Genomic DNA, 19,788 nt, shown 5'->3' on the forward strand with positions numbered 1-19,788 from the left:
GTGCGCACCAACACACATTTCTTTCAATGCCATGCACAAGCGCAATACTGTTTTCTGTAATGCTCTTAAACCAGAAACAATTTCCATTTGACAAACCTCCATGGGAATAAAGGGCAGACCAGAGGAAAAACACAATAATAAACTGATTAAGGCTGGAGTAAGCAAATTTTTTTGGTATCATTGGACCAAAGAAACCTTTTAGCATATTGTGGGAAATAAATTCGTGCACCTCCCCTCCACTCCGATTTCACTCTTTATAAAGGCTGGCTTGTAACAAGAGACTTTGGCCATTCACAGCTGGTCCCTTTAGATCAGATCAGAGTAGTTTAAAAAACAAAAAAAACTATGTAATGGGAATAAGAGCTTCATTGGACTCATGTGAGTATTTTCAGCTGGGAAAGTGGGATTTTAATTCCATGTGAATTCCAAAGTCAGCAATGACTCACTTTAAAACAGAAGTGTAAGAAGTATGTGAATGGGTCCGTGCTTGTCTGGTGGGAGGAGGATAGAACAAAATAGCAGAGCTGCAAGAGCTGCATTCCCCTTAGATTTATGCCAAACCCTTGAAGGGGACCTATTACACTCCAACACTTTACTCTTGGACTCTACTACACCAACATTACATTGTTCGAAATCCAAATATTCCACATTTCTCTAATGCTGGGACCTGGCATATCCCCTTAGTTCGTCTGTTCTTACACTGCAGTATGAACTATTCTGATGCGATGACATCAGCTAAGTAGAGCTGAAGCTCCTATTCCTTAAAGACCACCCTCTTTTTAGGCCAACTTTCTTCTGCCCAGGAGTTGCAGGATTTTTTTGTCTTTTTTTGACAAAATATTTTGAAAATATTTTTAGCATTGAAGCTGTTCCTAAGAGTTAAATTAAGATACTGTTAAGGTCAAATGGGTTCTTACGTTTAGCTGCCAGCCTCAGACACTGTGTCTTTGTTTCCTGTGGAAAAAAAGACAGAAGGAAGAAACCTTAGTTCCACTAACACACTACAACACGAACCTTGCTCTTAGCGTTTAATATTAAATACTGTACATAATGAGTGTACAGAAGCTGCAACATAATGTAAGTCTATGAGTGCGCCTTTTTGAACCTCATTCAAAAAAATTAAATACACAGCCTACCCTCTCTGTACTGCTGACAGCTTGAAGATAAATGTTGTAGTTCTTCCTTGGAGCCAGAGGTGGATTCCAGAAACCCTGAGGAAAAGAAAGAAGGATCAGTTCACACATGTCTACGATACATTTACAGATTTACAACAAGCAATTTTACTTTTACACTTGGCTGAGAAGGATATCGATATGTAAACATTCAAATTATGTAGCCTTTAAAAAGTATTGCATACAATTTCTATGAACTTTAAGTCGTATCGTTTTTAAAAATAAAACCTCCTGCATAACAGCAACTGCCTTCTAGTTCCAGTGAATGTGTTGTGCTGCCATTTACTTCTGTATTTCAGAATTTTTGATAAACACATCTTTTCAAGGCATTACATACATACGGTTTTGTTCAGATTAAAGACTTGCCTGATACGTCTTGTTGTCTCCCACAGTAAAGGGAAGTGGTTCAGGCAGGCTGCTGGGGGACAACTGGGCGGCATAATAATAAGGGGATCCACCGCTAGATGCACTGTGGTAAGAAACTGGGACCTGGAGAAGATGAAGATACGTCTATAAATGTAACTTCAATTAAATGTAAATAAAAAGAGGTATTTTAATAGCAGAGTCAACAAAGCCCATTAATGGAAATTTATTGTTATTTTTTATTCAACTTCAACCATTTACGCTTATAAGAAAAGCTGTAAAAGGGGCATGGGTTTTCAAACATACGTAAAAAGGATTAATAACCACCTGATAACAGTCAGACGAAGCCTGACGGCGTGTCCGCTGAGGATTCACTTCTTCCACCACAATCTGGTACGCACTGTAGACATAGAGACAATATGAGTACAGATGTAATTTTGGTTGTTGTTATTTTACTAACACACACATGATTAGTGAAAAGCCTTTGACTGCTTTTGTCATGTGATCTATCCAGTTTAACAGATAACAGAAGTGCTGTACCTTATGGGTGCTCCCTTAGCCTGGGCAGGTTTGAGCAGGACAGTGATAGTTGTTGCAGTTTCATTCAGGAAGGCCTCTTGACCATCGTACTCGTCTATTGTCGGAGCTGAAAAGAGAATATGAGGCTGCATAAGTGTAGCTCTAACCTCTTGCTGTCTAAATGTGATATTAAAAAATTTTGAGTCAACAGCACATATTAAAATGTATTTTTTCCACCTGAAATATTAGTTGTCACATTGAGCGTGGTTGCAGGACCAAACCCTTTAGAGGTCGATGCTCGTATAGACAGCTGGTATGTGACACCTGGGTGGAGCTGAGAAAACATGTGATGGGAGGCGTTTGAAGGCAGTGACACTGTGAGCCCTGGTCGTTGCAGAGGCACCGAAGGGTCAAACGAATGCACGCCACTGTAGCTGATCTGAGTTGGAGTAGAGAAAGCGAAACCATTTTTTTTTTTTATTTGTTTATATTTTTCCAAAGGATTGCTGTGTTAAGTTTGGCCTCTACAACAGCTGCTAATGATAGTACCTCATACTGTATAATGACTCCATTGGGTTCCGTTGGTTCCTTCCAGGAAAGACTTATTGTTTCTTCAGATGGAGTAGCTTTAAGTGACTGACTGGGAACTGGACCAGGAACTGTTAACACACATAAATTCATGCAGTTCTAATAAAATCAACAGTATAATGTTCTGCAAATGAGAAACCAACTGCTAAACAGAAATACACAGATTGAGAACAGGCAGCAGTGACATTCCCAACACATGCAGAAACGAGTTACAGATACTAAAAACACCCTTTGTACAAAACTCCATCCCTTATTGAAAAGTTTGCTTCATAAAAAAATTGTCACGGTCCTGGGTCTTATGACCCAGTGTTTTGAGTTTCAGTTCTTTTGATGTTCATAGTGTATGTTTAAGCTTATCAGGTTTCCTAAGTTTATTTGTTATCATGCCTAAGTGTTTCTAGTTCTTATTATTTCCCCCTCGTGTTCCAACTATGTTAAATCTCCCTTGCCCTTCGTGTGTTTCATGTCTGTTGTCTTATGTTGTTATGTCTGCCTCTCATGTTCCTGTTTCATTTTGGAGAGATCTCGTGTTTTTATATTATGGATTATGTTTTGAGTCCTTTGTGGTACTGTTTCGTGTTTCCCTAGATCTCAGTTATGGTTATCTTAGGTTTTGCTCTTTGGCTTCGTCATATGGCTTCCCTGTGTTCCATGTTATGTCCACTGTGATGGTTTTGTACCATATTTCAGGTTCCTATATTCTGTCTCCCCAGTTGCTGTTAAGTTTACATGTTTAGAATTCAGTCAGTGTGTTTCCTGTTTTACTTTGAAGGTCCATGTCTCATGTGAGTGTTTCTAGTTTTGCTTCCCTTGCCTCGTCCTGCTTTATTACCCTCAGCTGTTTCCTCATGTGTCTCCACTTCCCCTAATCACCTCCTGTGTATTTAAGTCCTCTGTTTTCAGTGTGTGATTGTCAGGTCGTCTGTTGTCCACGCCATGTTTCCTATGCCATGCTTCCAAGTTTCTTGTCTAGGTTTTTCTTATTGTTTGTTTAGATTTCCCAGTTTAGGTTTGTGTTAATTTTGCTTCAGTTTGCCTTGCCCTTTGTTTGTACCTTTTTTACCAGCCATATTAAACGGCTCGCTTTTTGTTAACATTCAAGTTTTGTTCCCTGTTCCTTGGAGTCTGCATTTTGGGTCCTTTTTCAATTCATACAGTCTGCCCTCGCCAGACTGTGACAAAAATACATAAAATGGATAAAAACATTTGAAATGGGGAAAAGAATAAAAAAAAGGTGTGATATGTGTATCGTACCATCTTCATCGGTTTGTATGATGGTCTCATCACTCTCTTTCCGTCCCTCCGGATTAGTGAGAATCATTTTCAGGCTGACGTTGGTGTAGGGCGGCAGGTTCCCCACCAGGTGGCGTGGTGCTAAGAACAAAAATGGGGTCAACATAAACACACTGCAGAGTAAAATGTCATAACATTTGCAATGTATTTAGGATCAAAACCAATTTTTCTCACTCAGTAATCTGCTGCTGATTTTATAATGGTCTATGTAATGTAAAATCAGAACTTAGTGTTTTTAAATGTATTGTTAGGTGTGAGTACCGGTAATAGTGTGAGAGCTAAAGGCAGTTTACCACTTGTTTGCTTTCACTGTAAAGCCTTATATTTCAAACGAAGGAACAAGAGAGCTGTTGTCATCTGTCTTGAACCTAAATATGTAATTGATTATGTAAATATTGGCTATCACATTTCTGTCAGTCAGCTACTACATTTATTGACTAACGGATCAATAGCTGAGCAGGTCAAACTGAGTGTATGAGAGACATGACTTCAACCAATAATTAATTATTCACTTTTCAGGGAATGATTCCAACTACTGTACCTACAACCTATGTCCATTCCAATATTCTTCAACATCAGTGCTTCTGATATTATGTCTGGCTTCAAAATGAAGTGGTTGTCAATACTAGTGTCAAGCTCACTGTGAATAAATGATCCACTCAAATTTGAAATCTCGCTGAAAGCAGACACCTTTTTATTATACTAAATTTCAGCACTTTTAGGGTTGTTACTTTATCAAGTCTTTTTGTACTTCTTTACCCATGTCACAATGAATAAAAAGCAATGTAACACTAGAAAACACCACGACTTCAAATCCTGCATCAATGTCAGTAGCACAGTACGGTAGCACCTTTAAGGTAGGAAGAAAAGTAAGTAGTACCTTTAGGGTCCATGTCCAAACAGTCAGCTTTGCTACGATCGTTGGCAGTCATGTAATGGTAACAGATGGTAACGTTAAAGGTGTGACAGCGGGTGATGTTGTAACCCAGCGATTCCCAGTCCACTGCGATCAAACGCGACCTGGTCTCAGCAATCTTCAGCCTTTTAGGAGTTCGCATAGGTTCTACAAAATAAGAGAAGAAAGAAGATCTGTGATCTATACATGTTGATATAGATCTATATTTTTTCCGATACTGCAACACTCTAATTGCATCCAACATTTGAGGAAGCTTTTGAACTACTGCATTTCCATGAAGTAACTATGTTGCCAAAATGACCAAGAGCTCTGTGTCAACATTTTTCCTCACTGGACTTTACAAAAACCTATTTCTTCACCACCCTTGTCAATCAACTATTTCTCAAAAGCAATAGCTTCCATAAGGACACGTCGTTTTTTTCTGTCTTTTATGTGTATTCAGACTGTTATTGTCAATATAATCAACTTTCCCTCCTCGGTGCCCAGGGCTTTAATTACCTTAACTGGCTCATTTAGCTGGATCAATAATCCCACAGTGCCCACACACACACACACACACACACACACACACACACACACACACACACACACACACACACACACACACACACACAGCCACAGAAGAGACTATAATCACAAGGCTGTGCTATTCCTCCTCTACATTCTGCATGCAAGAGTCCTGCCTGTGAGTCCACTATATATATGCCAGGGAGTACATTTAAATACATATATTTCTACCTGCTTTCTGCTGCATTCACCTTAAAAGCCTACCTCAGATACAGGAAATAGCATTCAAGCTATGTGGCTATCAATCCACAAGATATTGCTTTCCTTTGGAAAACAGAAGTAAGGTAATATCTTTAAGCGCCACCAATTGCTGTCAAAGAGTTATTTCTCCTTCTAACTAGAGAAGATATCCATCAGTCAAGGCAGATTCCAGAGGATGTAACAGTCTATTGAAATGCCTCTGCCACTCTACCATCTTCCAGAGTAAAGCATGATAAATATTTTTGAACTGAAGCACAATATAGCTAGCAGCTTGGTGTATCCTCAGGCACATTGCCATAGATCTAAATCACTAATAATATGTCACTAATAATTTATTTATTACTAATAATTTATTATATAAATAGACTTTTAATCCTAATGGGTCAACCACTTGAGAAAGGCGGTGAAATACAGTACACTTCCATGTTGCAACACTCTTCAAGTATCTTATCCAAATGCTTGCTATTTTTGATTAATTTGGTAAATTCAGGGACTTTCTGTTCTGGATATTTTAATCAGTTTAAAAAGTTCTCGATGTTATAATCAAAATTATCTTTCTAATCAGGCTCAGTACTTCCAATACTTAAGAAATGCCTTGATTAACTCTGATATTGATTGGATGCATTGGTCTTTGACATCGCCAGAGTGAAATACATTACTGGGAAACAAAGACAAACTTAATGAAAAGCTTTGTTCTTCGTCAAAAATTGAATTCACGTTGATAAGTCTATCACCTGTTGATGTTTTATTCCTCTTTTATCCAGTCTAGCTGTAACCCACCTGATTCCTTATGTCCTCCCAAGATTTTTTAATAAAAACGGCTCACCTTAAATAGAGACGCACGTCTCTCCCCAACCCCTCCTTGTCTTGCTCTGTGTTTTTCCCTGGGTCTTCCTCTTTCAGAGGAGACTACACAAGGACACAAACTTGTCGCTTCTTCTGACAACCCATTATCTGCCTGTCACTCACACACACACACATGCACGGAAGCTCACAGGCACCTACACACACACACACACCCACTCACACTTTAGATTGTGACTGAATCAAGATTAAATCTGGGCAGAGCATTTATAGGTGTGTTTGTGTGTGCGTGTGTGTTCATCTCAGTAAAACTTCTCATAATAACAATTCATTGTCAAGGACAAACACACAACTCTTACATACACTCAACAACACAAAATGCAGTCATGCTAATGTTTGCGTAATCCTCTAAACATAAATATGTCACTAATAATGTGACAAACAGATGGACAGAAAATGAGGAATAGAAGAAGACACAGGGGAAGAAAGGCTGTGCAGGTAATTGTCTGCTGAGAAAATATTATTGCTGTGTTAATAGCTGAGGGGTCGGAGCATTTCATTTTTGCTTCAACCTGTTATTGGATGGTTGACATTTAAATAGAGCAAGACAGAGACCACTGGTTTCTCTGCCTGTCTCTCGCTTTGTTTCGCTGTCTTCCTCACTTGTCTCATTCTCTTCTCTGTGTGTCTCTCTCCCTGTTCAAATCAATAGTTGTGATCCTCACTATAAAACAAGCTATTATGACACACAGGTGCATAGACACACGCACACACATGCTCACAGTTAGGGCAGTGTAATAAATTACATTGATTTCAGGGTCTCTTGATGCTAACACTGCTTCACAGTAAGACAGTCTTCCACGTGGAATTAAAACAAAATATATGACTGGCTGCCTGTCACACAAACACACATGCACACAGTGTCATATTTCCATCACTTCAGGGGGCATTACATTCATTTCCTGGAGACTTGCCCTAACCTACCATCATAACCAGTTACCCAACCCTAACATTAGGCCCTATAATTTCAAGATTTATTATACTGGGACTTTGTGTCCCCAAATGGGAGGTGGTTCCCCACAATGTGAATGTGTAAACAAATTTATGTGTCTTTAACACCCACACGCACCATGACTTTTTTGAAAACCCATTACCCTATTGACTTATATTGTATTGCTGCTTATCTCTATTTATAGTGGAAGCAGGTAGGGAAAGAAAGAGAGAAAGAATGAAAAAAGAAAGAAAGAATAGTGGCAGAACAGAGCAATATATGGACAAAAATGAAACTGGGTTTGAAGAAAGCGAGGAACAGATAAAGGTAGCAGAGAGAGAAAAGGGAAACGGAGACAAGAGACAGAAAGAGAGAAACAGAGGTGGAACGGGGAACGACGATAACTCGTCTGGAATACAGCCAGAGTCAAGCGGGACCAGGTCCAATGGCAAACCACAGAGGCTGCCTTGTCCCTTTCCCCCTCCTTTTGGTAGACAGACAAACGGCTGGATTCATGTTGGAACTAAAAGGCTTTGTTCTCTACAGATGCAGCTTTGAAAACAACAACAATACCAATAAACACTAACAATAACACCAACGACAGAAAGCTTCATATCAGCAGAATCCAGAGGTTGGAATTAAAAAATGGAAAACAAAAGCAAAGGAAATGAAACTAAATGAAACAGAACTATGCTAAAGGCAACCAAACCATGTCCCTCAACATGAGGTATTATGAAGAGCCAACAAACACAGCCATAAAACCATTGTGAGAGGAGATGAAGCTGAAGAAAAAGCAGAAGAAAAGAGGAGAGGAGGGGCTGGAAAAGAAAAGGTTGACAGGAGATGCAGCTAAAGCCAAGTTAATCTGTCCAATTAGTTCCTGGTAATCCTTCCACTGTCATAAGTAAGACAAATGAAACTCCATCCATTTATTCTGTCTCTAACTCTAATTTCTCTCTGCATGTGTGCTTCTCTTTCTAGGCCACATTTAAGTACTTAAAAGGTTCAAATTTGCCCTCCAACATGTTTTCAATTTGCACTTGGAAGCTACATGGATTTTGAGAGGCTAATTATGAAAGCAGCAATTAAGTCCAAAAAACACTATCCATACAGTGCCGTGCGAGTTGTTTCAAATTATGAGGCTGAGAAAAATAAATGGAAATCCAGCTCGTGTCTGATGATTAAAAAGACATGCATGAGTTAAATTCAAAAGCAATTCAAACATAAACGCGAAGCAAAGAGGGAGGAGTCCACAAATGTCTTTTAAAGGGTAAAGTTGGCTCTGTTCTTTATTCTTCTTATTACCCATAAAACTCAACATTACTAATACCAATAACACCTCTTAGTACTTTCACCTTTTGGCTTTTAAACAGTTCGAACATTAGTGTGGTGTGGAATTGACTCAGATCAAACTACAAAGCACATGCTCGTGGAAATGAGGCCATCCAACTTGCAGGATTCATTAATAGGTAATTAGTTGGTTTTATACTTTTCACAGAAATGGTTTCACAGAAACAGCAACCAGAACCTCAGTGATGTAGTATCTCCTCCGTCTCACAATCCATATGGGTCACAAATGTGACCTTGACATTCACCTTGTTTGGCTGCACTACAATCTGGCCAACACTCCAGGAGGAGTGCCCTTAAACTTGCACAGTTTAGGTGATCATAAAGGAGCAGTGATTCTGGTTAATTGCAGATGCACTGCACGAGCATGAGCACACGCTAAAAGTTTAATTTAATTCACCAGACCTGCTTATCAAGAGTCCAATCATATTAACTCATACAAAATAGAGATGATGACAGTACACTTTAAAAAGCAGTGTATTTTAAAGTGTCACATTATTGCAACAAAATGTCAAAAATGGAATAAAATCGCCTTTCATGCAGTGTTTTAGCTCATATTTTCACTGTTTTGCCACAGCGCACAGAACATGTTGCATTTTTTTTATGAATTTCATTAAATTAAATTTAAAAAATGTCTTCTGAGCATGTGACATTTTTGGTTTAGGAACTACAGAATCTCATGGCGGTTGCAAAGCACTTTGCTGAAATCTATCCATGAAAAACTGACCCCTGCAAATAAGAGACCCTCCGTTAGATTAAAAAAAAAACCCATTTGCCAGACGAATGTGGACCCACACAGACAGAACATTACTGTAAAACTGACATGCACAGCAAAACACGCTCTGTCGCTAAATCTGTTGGCTGCTCTTTCAAGAGACTGACACTTAAAAGTGTTGTACTGCTGGTGTGTGTGTCTGTGTGTGTGCATATTCACATATAAAAAGAAGTACATATGACATAGTGTGTGTGATTCCCTGCAGCATCTGTGTTTGTGTGTCTGGAAATGTGTTTTGTGATTCTATTCTTCCATAAATCCAAGCGATGCTGAGCTTGTGCAACATATGAGAAATACTGTGACTCTCTTGAACTGCGTGTGTGCTCAAGCCTCAGCAACTACGATTTGTCTGTGTGTGTGTGTGTGTGTGTGTGTGTGTGTGTGTGTGTGTGTGTGTGTGTGTGTGTGTGTGTGTGTGTGTGTGTGTGTGTGTGTGTGTGTCTAACCTCCCATGACCAAGAGGTTTTCAGCAGAAAATTCAGGATTTGGATTAAAAGCTACTTCATCACCTTCTTCTGTCACACACACACACGCACGACGCACACTCACTAACCCTTCAGTTCAAGTTGATTATATTTCACCCTTCAGACAAGAGCAATACATCACCACAGAAGAAAAATCGAGAAGAGTTGGAGAAGAGAGACAGAGAGAGCGTGAGAAAGAAGCGGGGACAGAGGAGAAAAAAATGTAAACCGAAGAGATGAAAAGAGACGTGAGGACAAAAGAAGAGAGGAAAGGAGGAGATGAAATCCTTCCTGTTATCATATCAATTGCTCAGCAGTGTGTGTGATGTCTGCTCAGTTTTTTATTAACTATATTGGTTTTTTAATTAAACAGTGTTTCGTGTGGTGGCACGCTTGGGCTGATGCCTGATGCTTGTGTGTGTGTGTGTGTGCATGTCTTCATCATATTGTATTAAACTAAATATTCAGTAAACTACAGGTGGTGGGATCAGACAAACCTAACCAAACAGAAAAAGCAAAGGAGTCATTACCATTTAAATAACATTCCTACCCCGTGCCTGTGTGTGTGCCTCACTCTAACAACAAACACAAACACACACAATCCAACTCCAAGGGTGTGTGCACATTTGCATGTGTGTGTGGATAATCTCAGTTACGCTGGAAACACAAAGGGAGAAGGTGGGGAGATTTAACTAAAAACATCAGCATATTATTCAAAATATAAGTAACGGTGCCAAATCATACACTGTATATAAAAGGTGCGACTGTGACCTCACATACTGATTTGTGGACGACCATTAATTTTCAATTCAATTCGATTTTATTTATATAGTGCCAAAGCACAACAGCAGTCACCTCGTGGCACTTCATACGGTAAGGTAGACCCCCTACAATAATAGAGAGAACCCAAAAAATCAGATGATATGGTGTGATTGAAGCTAGACTGCAGTGGGAAAGAAAACCTGGCAGAACCAGGATCAGTTGGGGCAGCCATCTGCCAGGACAGGTTGGATCAGAAAGCGAGTCAGAAAATTATAACAGATATTTTGAATGTCACCATTTTATTTTGTTTTTTTGAGTGATCTACGTAAGGACAGTGTGTGCTGGTACTGTTTGACTTGCCACACTCTAAATCATATTGTCTTTTTTACTCAAAAGTAGACTTTAATTTACAAAATTACACTATTTTGCATTAAATAAGACCTGCAACTTGTAACAGAAAGCATAAACTAGTCATAAAAGACTATGGAATGAATTTATTTGACTGTATATTAGCGAGATGACTTTTGTGAAACCTCAATTTATACAGTGACAAAAGTAATATTTTGTTTTTGTGCAGAACCACATTACTTTTCTTTATAATTGTAACACAGGAATTTGACCTCTTCGCTGGCCTTGACACTGAAAGTACTCGCCTAATGTCTTTCTTAATATCAGATTCCACTCTATGGCTCTCATAAAAAGTATTTTTCATATCCCTGTTTCTCTCATTAAAGGAGCATTTCTAAATTGCCAGCTTTAGTTTCTCAGCTGAACTGGAGAAAATTGTTCATGCATTTGTCTCAGCGCACCTAGATTGCTGTAATGCTCTATATACTGGATAAATAATCTCTTACACACCTCCAAGCTATACAAAAAGCCATTGCCAGACTACTAACTCGTTCTACTAGGTGAGATCAAATTGCTTATTTTATACTTTCCACATTGGTTCCCAGTAGATTTTAGAATTCATTTTAAAATTCTTGTATATGGAACATAAATGGACAAGCTGCAGATTTTTTTTTGATTTTTTTATCTCAGAGTCTTATTAAACACACTTCTGCTCACAGTCTTTGGTAGCTAGTTGTTCCACATACGAAACTGAGAACTGGGAAGACACAGAGCCTTTCAGTTTGTGGCAGCTAGGCTTTGGATCATTCTCTCACTCAACTTCATTTAGCTGATTCTGTGGACTTCTTTACAAATCTGTTAAAAACGTAGTTGTTTACAATGCTTTCTGTTGGGATTATTTGGTGTACAGAAAATGTAACATCCACAGCAAAGATTAAATACCAGTCAGAAGCATGCTAGCTAAGCTTAAAGGCTGAAAACATGTGAGAACAGCCTGCATGCATCTGTCCAAAGGTAATCTACCTATCAGCAAACAAAAGTGGCTCATCTTTTAGTTCCCTGTTCAATGAAAAGGTCTTCAGTATTAGATCTCTCGTTTCATCCAACTAATCTAATTGATCTGAGGAATGTTTGTTCATAAGGACATTTGCTGCACTGCTACTGTCTGAAATGCATTTGATGAATAACTACATGCCAGGAAGTCCTTCTAAAAATCATAAAATATTAATGCCTTAATATCAAACATCATAATACACTACAGTTTTTTACAGTCAGGAAAACAGAAAATAAATCAGATGTACAGGATTCATTTTTTTCTTTAGTCTCTAAATTCATAATCGCATTTTCTAGATTTGGCCTTTTATCATCATATTACGTAGATTACAATGAGTTTACGTCTTTACCAGCAATGTGTTCCAGCATGAATGAGGAGAAGAAGATTAATTTCCTCTTCCTGTCAAACAGGAAACTGTTCAATACACGAGTCGCCTGAACAAGTCTATGACTTCCTCTCTGTCAATAAACAGACACCACATACGTGCAGATCCATTCATTGTTAAACACACACACACACACACACACAGGTTGGCACACATCAGTCAGACCCTGTGGTTATGAGTTTTCATCTCTCTTTCATTTTTATTCTCCAGTTTCATCATTCTCTCGCCTCTTGCACTCTCTCGCCCCACTCTCATTCTCTCTTCTCTTTCTTTTCCAGCCTTATTGTTTTTCATCATCTCTCCATCGCTCCCTTATTCTGTTTCTCATTCAAGCTCATTGCTTTTATTTCTGTCTCTTTCTCTCTCATATCAACCCTCTCTCTCGCTCCTGCTCCGTCTCTCTCCCTCAGGCTAGCTGTGTTTATATTTCAGTCGTTTATTTCTACAAATGTCAGACAGTGTTTCTGCCCTCCGTCTATTGATCCACAGAGAGCGAAAGATGGGCAGAGAGAAGCAGGGAGAAAAGGGGGAAAGGCAGTGAAAAAGAACGAAGCAGAAAGAAAGCTATAGAGAAGGCACAAAGGGAGGTATGAAAGAGGAAGAGTAGCAGAGAGAAAGCAGGAATGAGGTGACAGAAGTACAGAAAAAAACAGTATAAAAAGTGATAGAAAGTGCAGAGAGCCTCCAGTGTTATAATCACTCTTTTGCGCAGATCACTGAGCAACCAAGAACTGACTCAGGCTCTCCCCTCCTTTCTTCTCCAATTCCACCCCTCGCTACACCTCTCCTCTTCCTGCCTGTTCATTGTACAAATATCACCCTACCAACTAAAATATATATACCAAGACAAAAAGAACAGTAGATGGACAGATCGATAAATAATAAGACAAGCAGAAAAAAGCCTGTGTGATCAAGAGGGACCAATTAAGTAATGCCATCTGTGACTTCTTGCTAAACCTGGCTGATCTTCTTTTAGGAGAACATACATAAGGAAGGACTCTATTGACAAGGCAAAGTCTCTAATCACAAAATCAATACATTGAATCCTAACTCTTCTATGTTAACATATTGCAGCTGTCCTACCTGCACATTTGGTCCGAGTAATGAGCGGCGGACCAGGTTTCCCGGTACCTCCCTCTCCTGGTCTGGTCAGTAAGACCCTGATCTCATACTCTGTGTCTGGGTCAAGATGCCATAACTTGTAGTTAGGAGAGTTCACAGCATGAGTCTCTGTCCAGCTGCCAGATGTCATACGGTACTCAACCTATTAGAAAGAATAGAAAGTATTAATCCGAACATCAATATTAATGTCAGTGTCATATGATAATCTCTGGAATACAAAGGTTTCCTCCATGACCAGATACCATGCTTCTGCTTATGACTTATAACCTTGTGAAAATATGCAAATGACAACTTGTAATCATGTTTTTCCTTATTTTCTTTCATATGCTGGTAAATTGCTGGATGTACATACTAAGCATGGCAAAGAAGAAATCAAGAAAAATAATCCCTGTGAACCAGACGCTTGTCTCCATTTTTAGACAATTTTCTATGATGTAAGTGAAGGTGGATATCCACAACAATGTTCTCTCAGTCACATGACTGGTGTGAGCACAGAAACAAACCTATAGTTTAAGTGTTTTATTTGCAAGAGGCAGACAATCAGAAGAAAGCTTAGAGGTCAGCTTTCTTCATATAAGCTAAATCGGAATTATTCATGTGACTTAGAAGCCACCTGTTTTCCTGTAAGATTATAAATGGTAATTGTTATGGTCTTTGTTAAAGGTTTGTTAAGTAATTACATAATTTGTTAAGTTTGCATGACTACAATGCCCCAATTTACAATGTTAAAATGTTAAAAACATCCAGTACTTCAAGACTAACACACCTCCTTTAGTATTATAGGTCCATCTCCAAATATGGAGTTAGCATTGAGCTGAATTAGTAGATAAGTGGGACCGACACCGAGCAGCTGAGGTGGTGCAATTGGGTGCGGAGGCTCTGGGGAGAGAAAACAAAGAACAAGAACATGTAAGTTGGTTTCGCAAAAACAAGGTCACTTTAGGGTGGCAGCAAACATAATAAAGTCAATCTAATAAAATACCTCATTAGTGGTCACATGATCTTTGTGAACTCAAACATTTTAAACAGAATACCTGCCAGCTATGACAACTGTCTAGGGTCTAGGTCTTGTAGCCACGACACCCACTCACAACACGAGCTACGTGAGCATCATGGCTAATTAAATGGTTTAAGATGCTTCATAGGGCTGCTTAGATCCCATGTCCTTTTACTAAGAATAAAATCATAACAATAAAGTTTACACTCTACACATGACAAGCCTTTTACCTTCCTGAATTAAAAATACAGACTAAGCCCTTTTCTGATGTGAAATGTGTGCTTTTCTTACTTCTTCTGTTAAAATCAAATGGATTTTTGGTCCATGAGAAAGAATTTGTGTAAAAAATGCTAATTCAAATATGACAGAACATCTTCGCTACCACAAGACTGTGAATCTACTATGTTAAAGCAACAGCATGAGCAGTTCCCCCCTCTGCTTTTTTGTTCTATAATCTAAATCTCAAAGCTTGTACTGGCAAGATGCAATACTGAAAACTAAAGCGACATCCCTCACTTTCCATTCGATCTACCAAAAGAACCCTCCCAGTAAAAAATGCACATAAGTTGCTAACATTCCTATCTCTCCCTCTGTTTTGACAAGGTTGTTTGCTATGCATCACCATCACCCGAGCATCAGCCACCAACAGGCCCTGACTTAGGGGACTGATATTTACCCATCACTCCCCAATATCTCTGTGCAAATGTTTTCTGCAGGACTAAGACGATTAGAGCCTAGAGGCCAAACTCTGTTCTACTTGTCAGATGGCTTTTGGAATTCAAGTCCTTATTCAGACTGAAATCTATGCATTATATAAGCATCCGAAAAATTTAGAGACATCTCAAAGGGGATCTGGTTACCATTATTAAGTTTGCTTATTTGCCCAAACATTCAGCTCATCAACTACCCCTTTGTTAGGTGTAACGATTAATTACCTTACAGTATCATTTCATACTGTAAAATAAGAAAAAAAGTACAATTGACTAAATAACGGCAATTAAGTTTTAAATATTATGCACAGTATGTAGTTTTACTAGACGTATGTCCCTGTAACACGGCCACAAAGTGCTTGGTGAATAAATGATGTGTTTTTACATAATGTGATGGATGCACGATGGTTTCAGGGCCAGCCAGATCCCAGATAACTGTCACACATCTGTGACTGACAGGCTGAAAACACATACAACCTTTAAACACAGTGCATCAAAGTTTGATCTACTTGACACATCTACACACACACACACACACACACACACACACACACACACACACACACACACACACACACACACACACACACACACACAGATCAACGCATGAATTAATCACTCTCCTCACACACATGCACTGTGATCTGTCTCGCATGCAGTAAATCATAAAGATTTTTATCTTTCTCAGACACACCACCAGCTTCAATCACACCATATCAAAGCAAGTACTGTATTATCTAAATTAAATGTGTGTGCCTGTGTGTTACGGTGTATGTTGCTCCATTAACAGTTATATTTCACATTACTGTCACCTGTTTTTTTTTTTTTCTTTGTGTGCCTGCGTTGTCATTTTTGTGTGTACTGAATGTGGCTGTCAGAGAGGTGCGCACGGGGAAGCAGCGCTTTAGCAACAGATGAAACACTGAAGTTTGACAGCACGCGCACACGTGCAAACGCAGACACAGGCACAGGCAGGCCAATGAAGCTGAATCCAGATAATGAATGCTGAAGTTACTTCAGAAAACCACCAACGTCAACGGCATGTCATCCCGCAATGCCATCAAATAAGCAAAGTAAACAACCCGATGATAAATAAGCAGATGAAGAAATGAAGCAGATTCACAATGATGCATTTTTAAAGGGCACAAAACAGTAGGTTTATTTATTTTTTTAGCTTGTGTGTTAGCTTGAATGCGTGTTTGAATGTTGCTTAAAATCTACTGAATATCTAACAAATAAATAATACACATAAAAATGAAACAGTAAGAAATGTAACTGGGTCATTATGAGACTCCAGAGGAAAAAAAACAAAAGCTGGAACAAGCTCAAACTTTACATTTTCTCCTTGTTTTGTTCTATCACTTGTCATTCGTGCAACTGACCTAAAAAATATAACAAATCATCAATGGTGTTATTCCAATATTTTGCGGTGGAATTGCTGTCACTATCTTTTTTATTATTAATCACATGTGTGAACCCTCTCATCGTTCTCAGGTTTTTGGGTCGAATGTAAATGAAAATAAGGAAACAAATGAACACTGGGAAAGCTTCAAATGTATATGCTGATTCTGACCTACACTGCCTCTGTGATTAATTTCTTTATATTGTCATTCATTTTCTTCCGATATGGAAAAGAGCAAGCAATCAGAAGCTATTATGAAAGATGTTTTGGTAGGTTCTGTGCTTTTGTGGTTTGTAATGTGGTGACAGAGACAGTCAGACTAATATAAGAAAGAATATAAGAGAGAGTTTTCATTGGTGACCGGAGCCCACCAGGAATGTCCTTTGTTTTCCATCGTCAGCAAATTCAAATTCAAATTCAAATTTTATTTGTCACGTACACAGTCATACACAGTACGATATGTAGTGAAATGCTTGGACAACTGCTCGTGACCTAAAGAAAACAAAAAAGGAAAAGGCTATGAATAAGATGGGAAATAAATATGAAAAATTAAAAAGGGTAAATTTAACTAGGAAGGAATAAAATATAAATTAAGGTTAAAAATGAAATAACTGTACAACACAAATTAGAATGAAGGGTAAATTTAACTGGGAAGAATAAGATAAAGATAAATATATAAATTAAAGTTGAAAATAAAATAACTGTACAACAAAATACACAATACACAATACACAATACACAATACACAATATAGAACTATATAAGAGCAACCTTGTCAATAAAGTTTAGCTTTCACAAACCTTTGCTGACATCACTAGGGAGCTCACTGGAGGTCATGTGACCTACAGAACTACAGAAGTGTGCATGAGCGTGCAAGTGTGTGTGTATTTCAGCTGCATTAACAACAGTCCAGTGGTAGTAGTTTTGGTTTTCTATAGTTTTATATAATGCCTGAAGCTCCACCTGTCAGTCTAACTTAAGAGTGTGCGACTGGCGACAAGAGAAAAAGGGACATTTTAGAGGTGGACCACTATAGCTTAAACCAACTGCAGGAATTCAAGCAACTTGTGTGTGCACATAAGTCTGATACATGTTTGTGTTTGTGTGTGTGACAGTAATATTGCAGGAGATTTTTAGGCCATGGGTTGTGTGTAATGCAAGCTGGCATGGTGATGTATGTGTGTAGTGATGATGCACTCTGTCACCAAAGGAACCAGAGGGCAAGGCTTTATTAGAGCTCGCCTCTGACCAAACCAAAAGTGACACGCACATACATATACACACCCAAACACACAGTCAGACTCTCTCATACCTCTCGTGCTGTTTATCTACAGTAAAACTTGTAAAGGCAGAGCTTCTGCTTGCCAGCATCCATCCATCAGGTCTTAAAATTTTGGGCTTTGGGCTATTGAACCTTAGTACTGTTTTGGTACACAAGGAAATGTATATGTAACGCTGAATTTTAAAACTGGCCTCTGGATATTTGATCAGATCTTGTATATTTGTTTGGAAAAGCAAGCGACCCAGGGATGCTGAGTTGACTGTTATATTGAGAGAAAACCAGCAAGTAATCTTGAGAGAAGCTACAGCTTGTGTGAGTGACGTGTACTTCTTTCTAAAAACCAAGTATCTATTGATCGCTTATTAAAGTTTTACAAACGAATAATAAACAAATCCCTATATAATGTGACAGTATTTTATTCATCTGGATTTTGGCCAAGCTGCAACTCTTGAGTTAAACCCCACAAATTAAAACTGTATAAATGGTTAAAGGTATTATGAGGGCGGTTTTAAGGGGCAGGTCGGCTTTGATAGTCTGTCACTGGAGTAGATGTCCAAGCTGTGTGCTCAAGTGTACAAAGAGCCCACCTCAGGAGTCTGTGCTCTAGGTTCTTTAATGGAAGCTCTGTTGTTTATATTGCATGATATTTAGCAGTTAGCAGTTATCTGTGTCTGAGCAACACCCATGTAGCCTGTGTTTACTAAATAGGCTTGGTAGTTAGCTAGTAACTTAGCCGTCATATGCTTTTATATTTCAACAAAAGGGAAGAGAGGCGGAAATGTACATATAAGAAATATCTTGGAATCCCCTGTCACACCTCTCAAGCTCCCAAGACACACCTCTGTTTAAAGAAATGTGATTCTTTTCTTTCATCCTGACAGCCTCCCCACATGATAATGGCACATCTTTGTCATCTACATGTTATAAATATCAATAGACTATTCCTGTGAGTAACCTTAGTGGGGCAATTTCACATCCCACAGTGAGCCACTTTAAGGCTTTGAAGATGAAACCTGGGTTATTTTTTATGTATATCATATTTTGGCACATCCATATGAGTTCTCCCTTTTCCCGTTTTCCTATAATCTATATAGATGATTCCTCAAGTAATAGCCCATTCCCAGCAGTTCGCCTGCTAGCTTAAATTTCACAATAAATAAATATTAAATATCAAAATATTCAGAGCGAAAATATTAGCAATGCAGCAACACTGTCCATATTCATGGTTGTCAGTGTCCTGCAGGAGCCTCAATTATCCAACAAGCAGACTTTTCAAAAAGTGAAATAAACATATTCTCTGTTTCTTTGATTTCTCTCTGGTTCTCTTCTCACATCTGATATTACCAATAAATAAACATGAGGCTCTTCTCCTCCCACATTCATACATGCAGTCCTTATTATTTTATTGTGACATCTTTCTAACGACCAGATTCAAGATCAATATTCATAATCACCAAAATTCCTCAAACGTCCAACAGTATCGTTCCTACTGATTGTTAAAAAAAACCAAAAACACTGGCTGGTTATGAAAGACACAGCGTTCTCAGTGCACCGTCTTGAACCTGAATCTATTTTCATACATGTAGATTGGTTCCTTTCATGTTCGGACACATATCTCCTGCTGTGCGAGTTTCTCATCTCATTCCTCTTTCCCTTCTCGCAATCAAAAAAAGATGTTCACAATAAATAAACATTAGCCACTTACGTTTTCCTACTAAATCAGCAA

At 38.6% G+C, this 19,788-nt stretch overlaps 1 protein-coding gene across 11 annotated transcripts in view; it reads right to left on the reverse strand.

Annotated features, from left to right (window-relative positions):
- The window catches only part of ptprk (protein tyrosine phosphatase receptor type K), a 107,327-nt gene that overhangs the window by 27,372 nt on the left and 60,167 nt on the right, over positions 1-19,788 (reverse strand). For all 11 annotated transcript variants that reach the window (XM_080882435.1, XM_080882431.1, XM_080882436.1 and 8 more), the window contains 11 exons: positions 14,438-14,550; positions 13,633-13,813; positions 4,816-4,998; positions 3,897-4,016; positions 2,604-2,713; positions 2,292-2,493; positions 2,076-2,181; positions 1,863-1,935; positions 1,539-1,661; positions 1,137-1,211; positions 918-954 (listed from right to left, as the gene is read on the reverse strand). In XM_080882435.1, coding sequence (XP_080738561.1) covers positions 918-954; positions 1,137-1,211; positions 1,539-1,661; positions 1,863-1,935; positions 2,076-2,181; positions 2,292-2,493; positions 2,604-2,713; positions 3,897-4,016; positions 4,816-4,998; positions 13,633-13,813; positions 14,438-14,550 — 1,323 coding nt within the window. The remainder of the gene's footprint in view (positions 1-917; positions 955-1,136; positions 1,212-1,538; positions 1,662-1,862; positions 1,936-2,075; positions 2,182-2,291; positions 2,494-2,603; positions 2,714-3,896; positions 4,017-4,815; positions 4,999-13,632; positions 13,814-14,437; positions 14,551-19,788) is intronic.

This window comes from Rhamphochromis sp. 'chilingali' (genome assembly GCF_963969265.1).
Source record: "Rhamphochromis sp. 'chilingali' genome assembly, chromosome: 5".
Classification (NCBI taxonomy): domain Eukaryota; kingdom Metazoa; phylum Chordata; class Actinopteri; order Cichliformes; family Cichlidae; genus Rhamphochromis; species Rhamphochromis sp. 'chilingali'.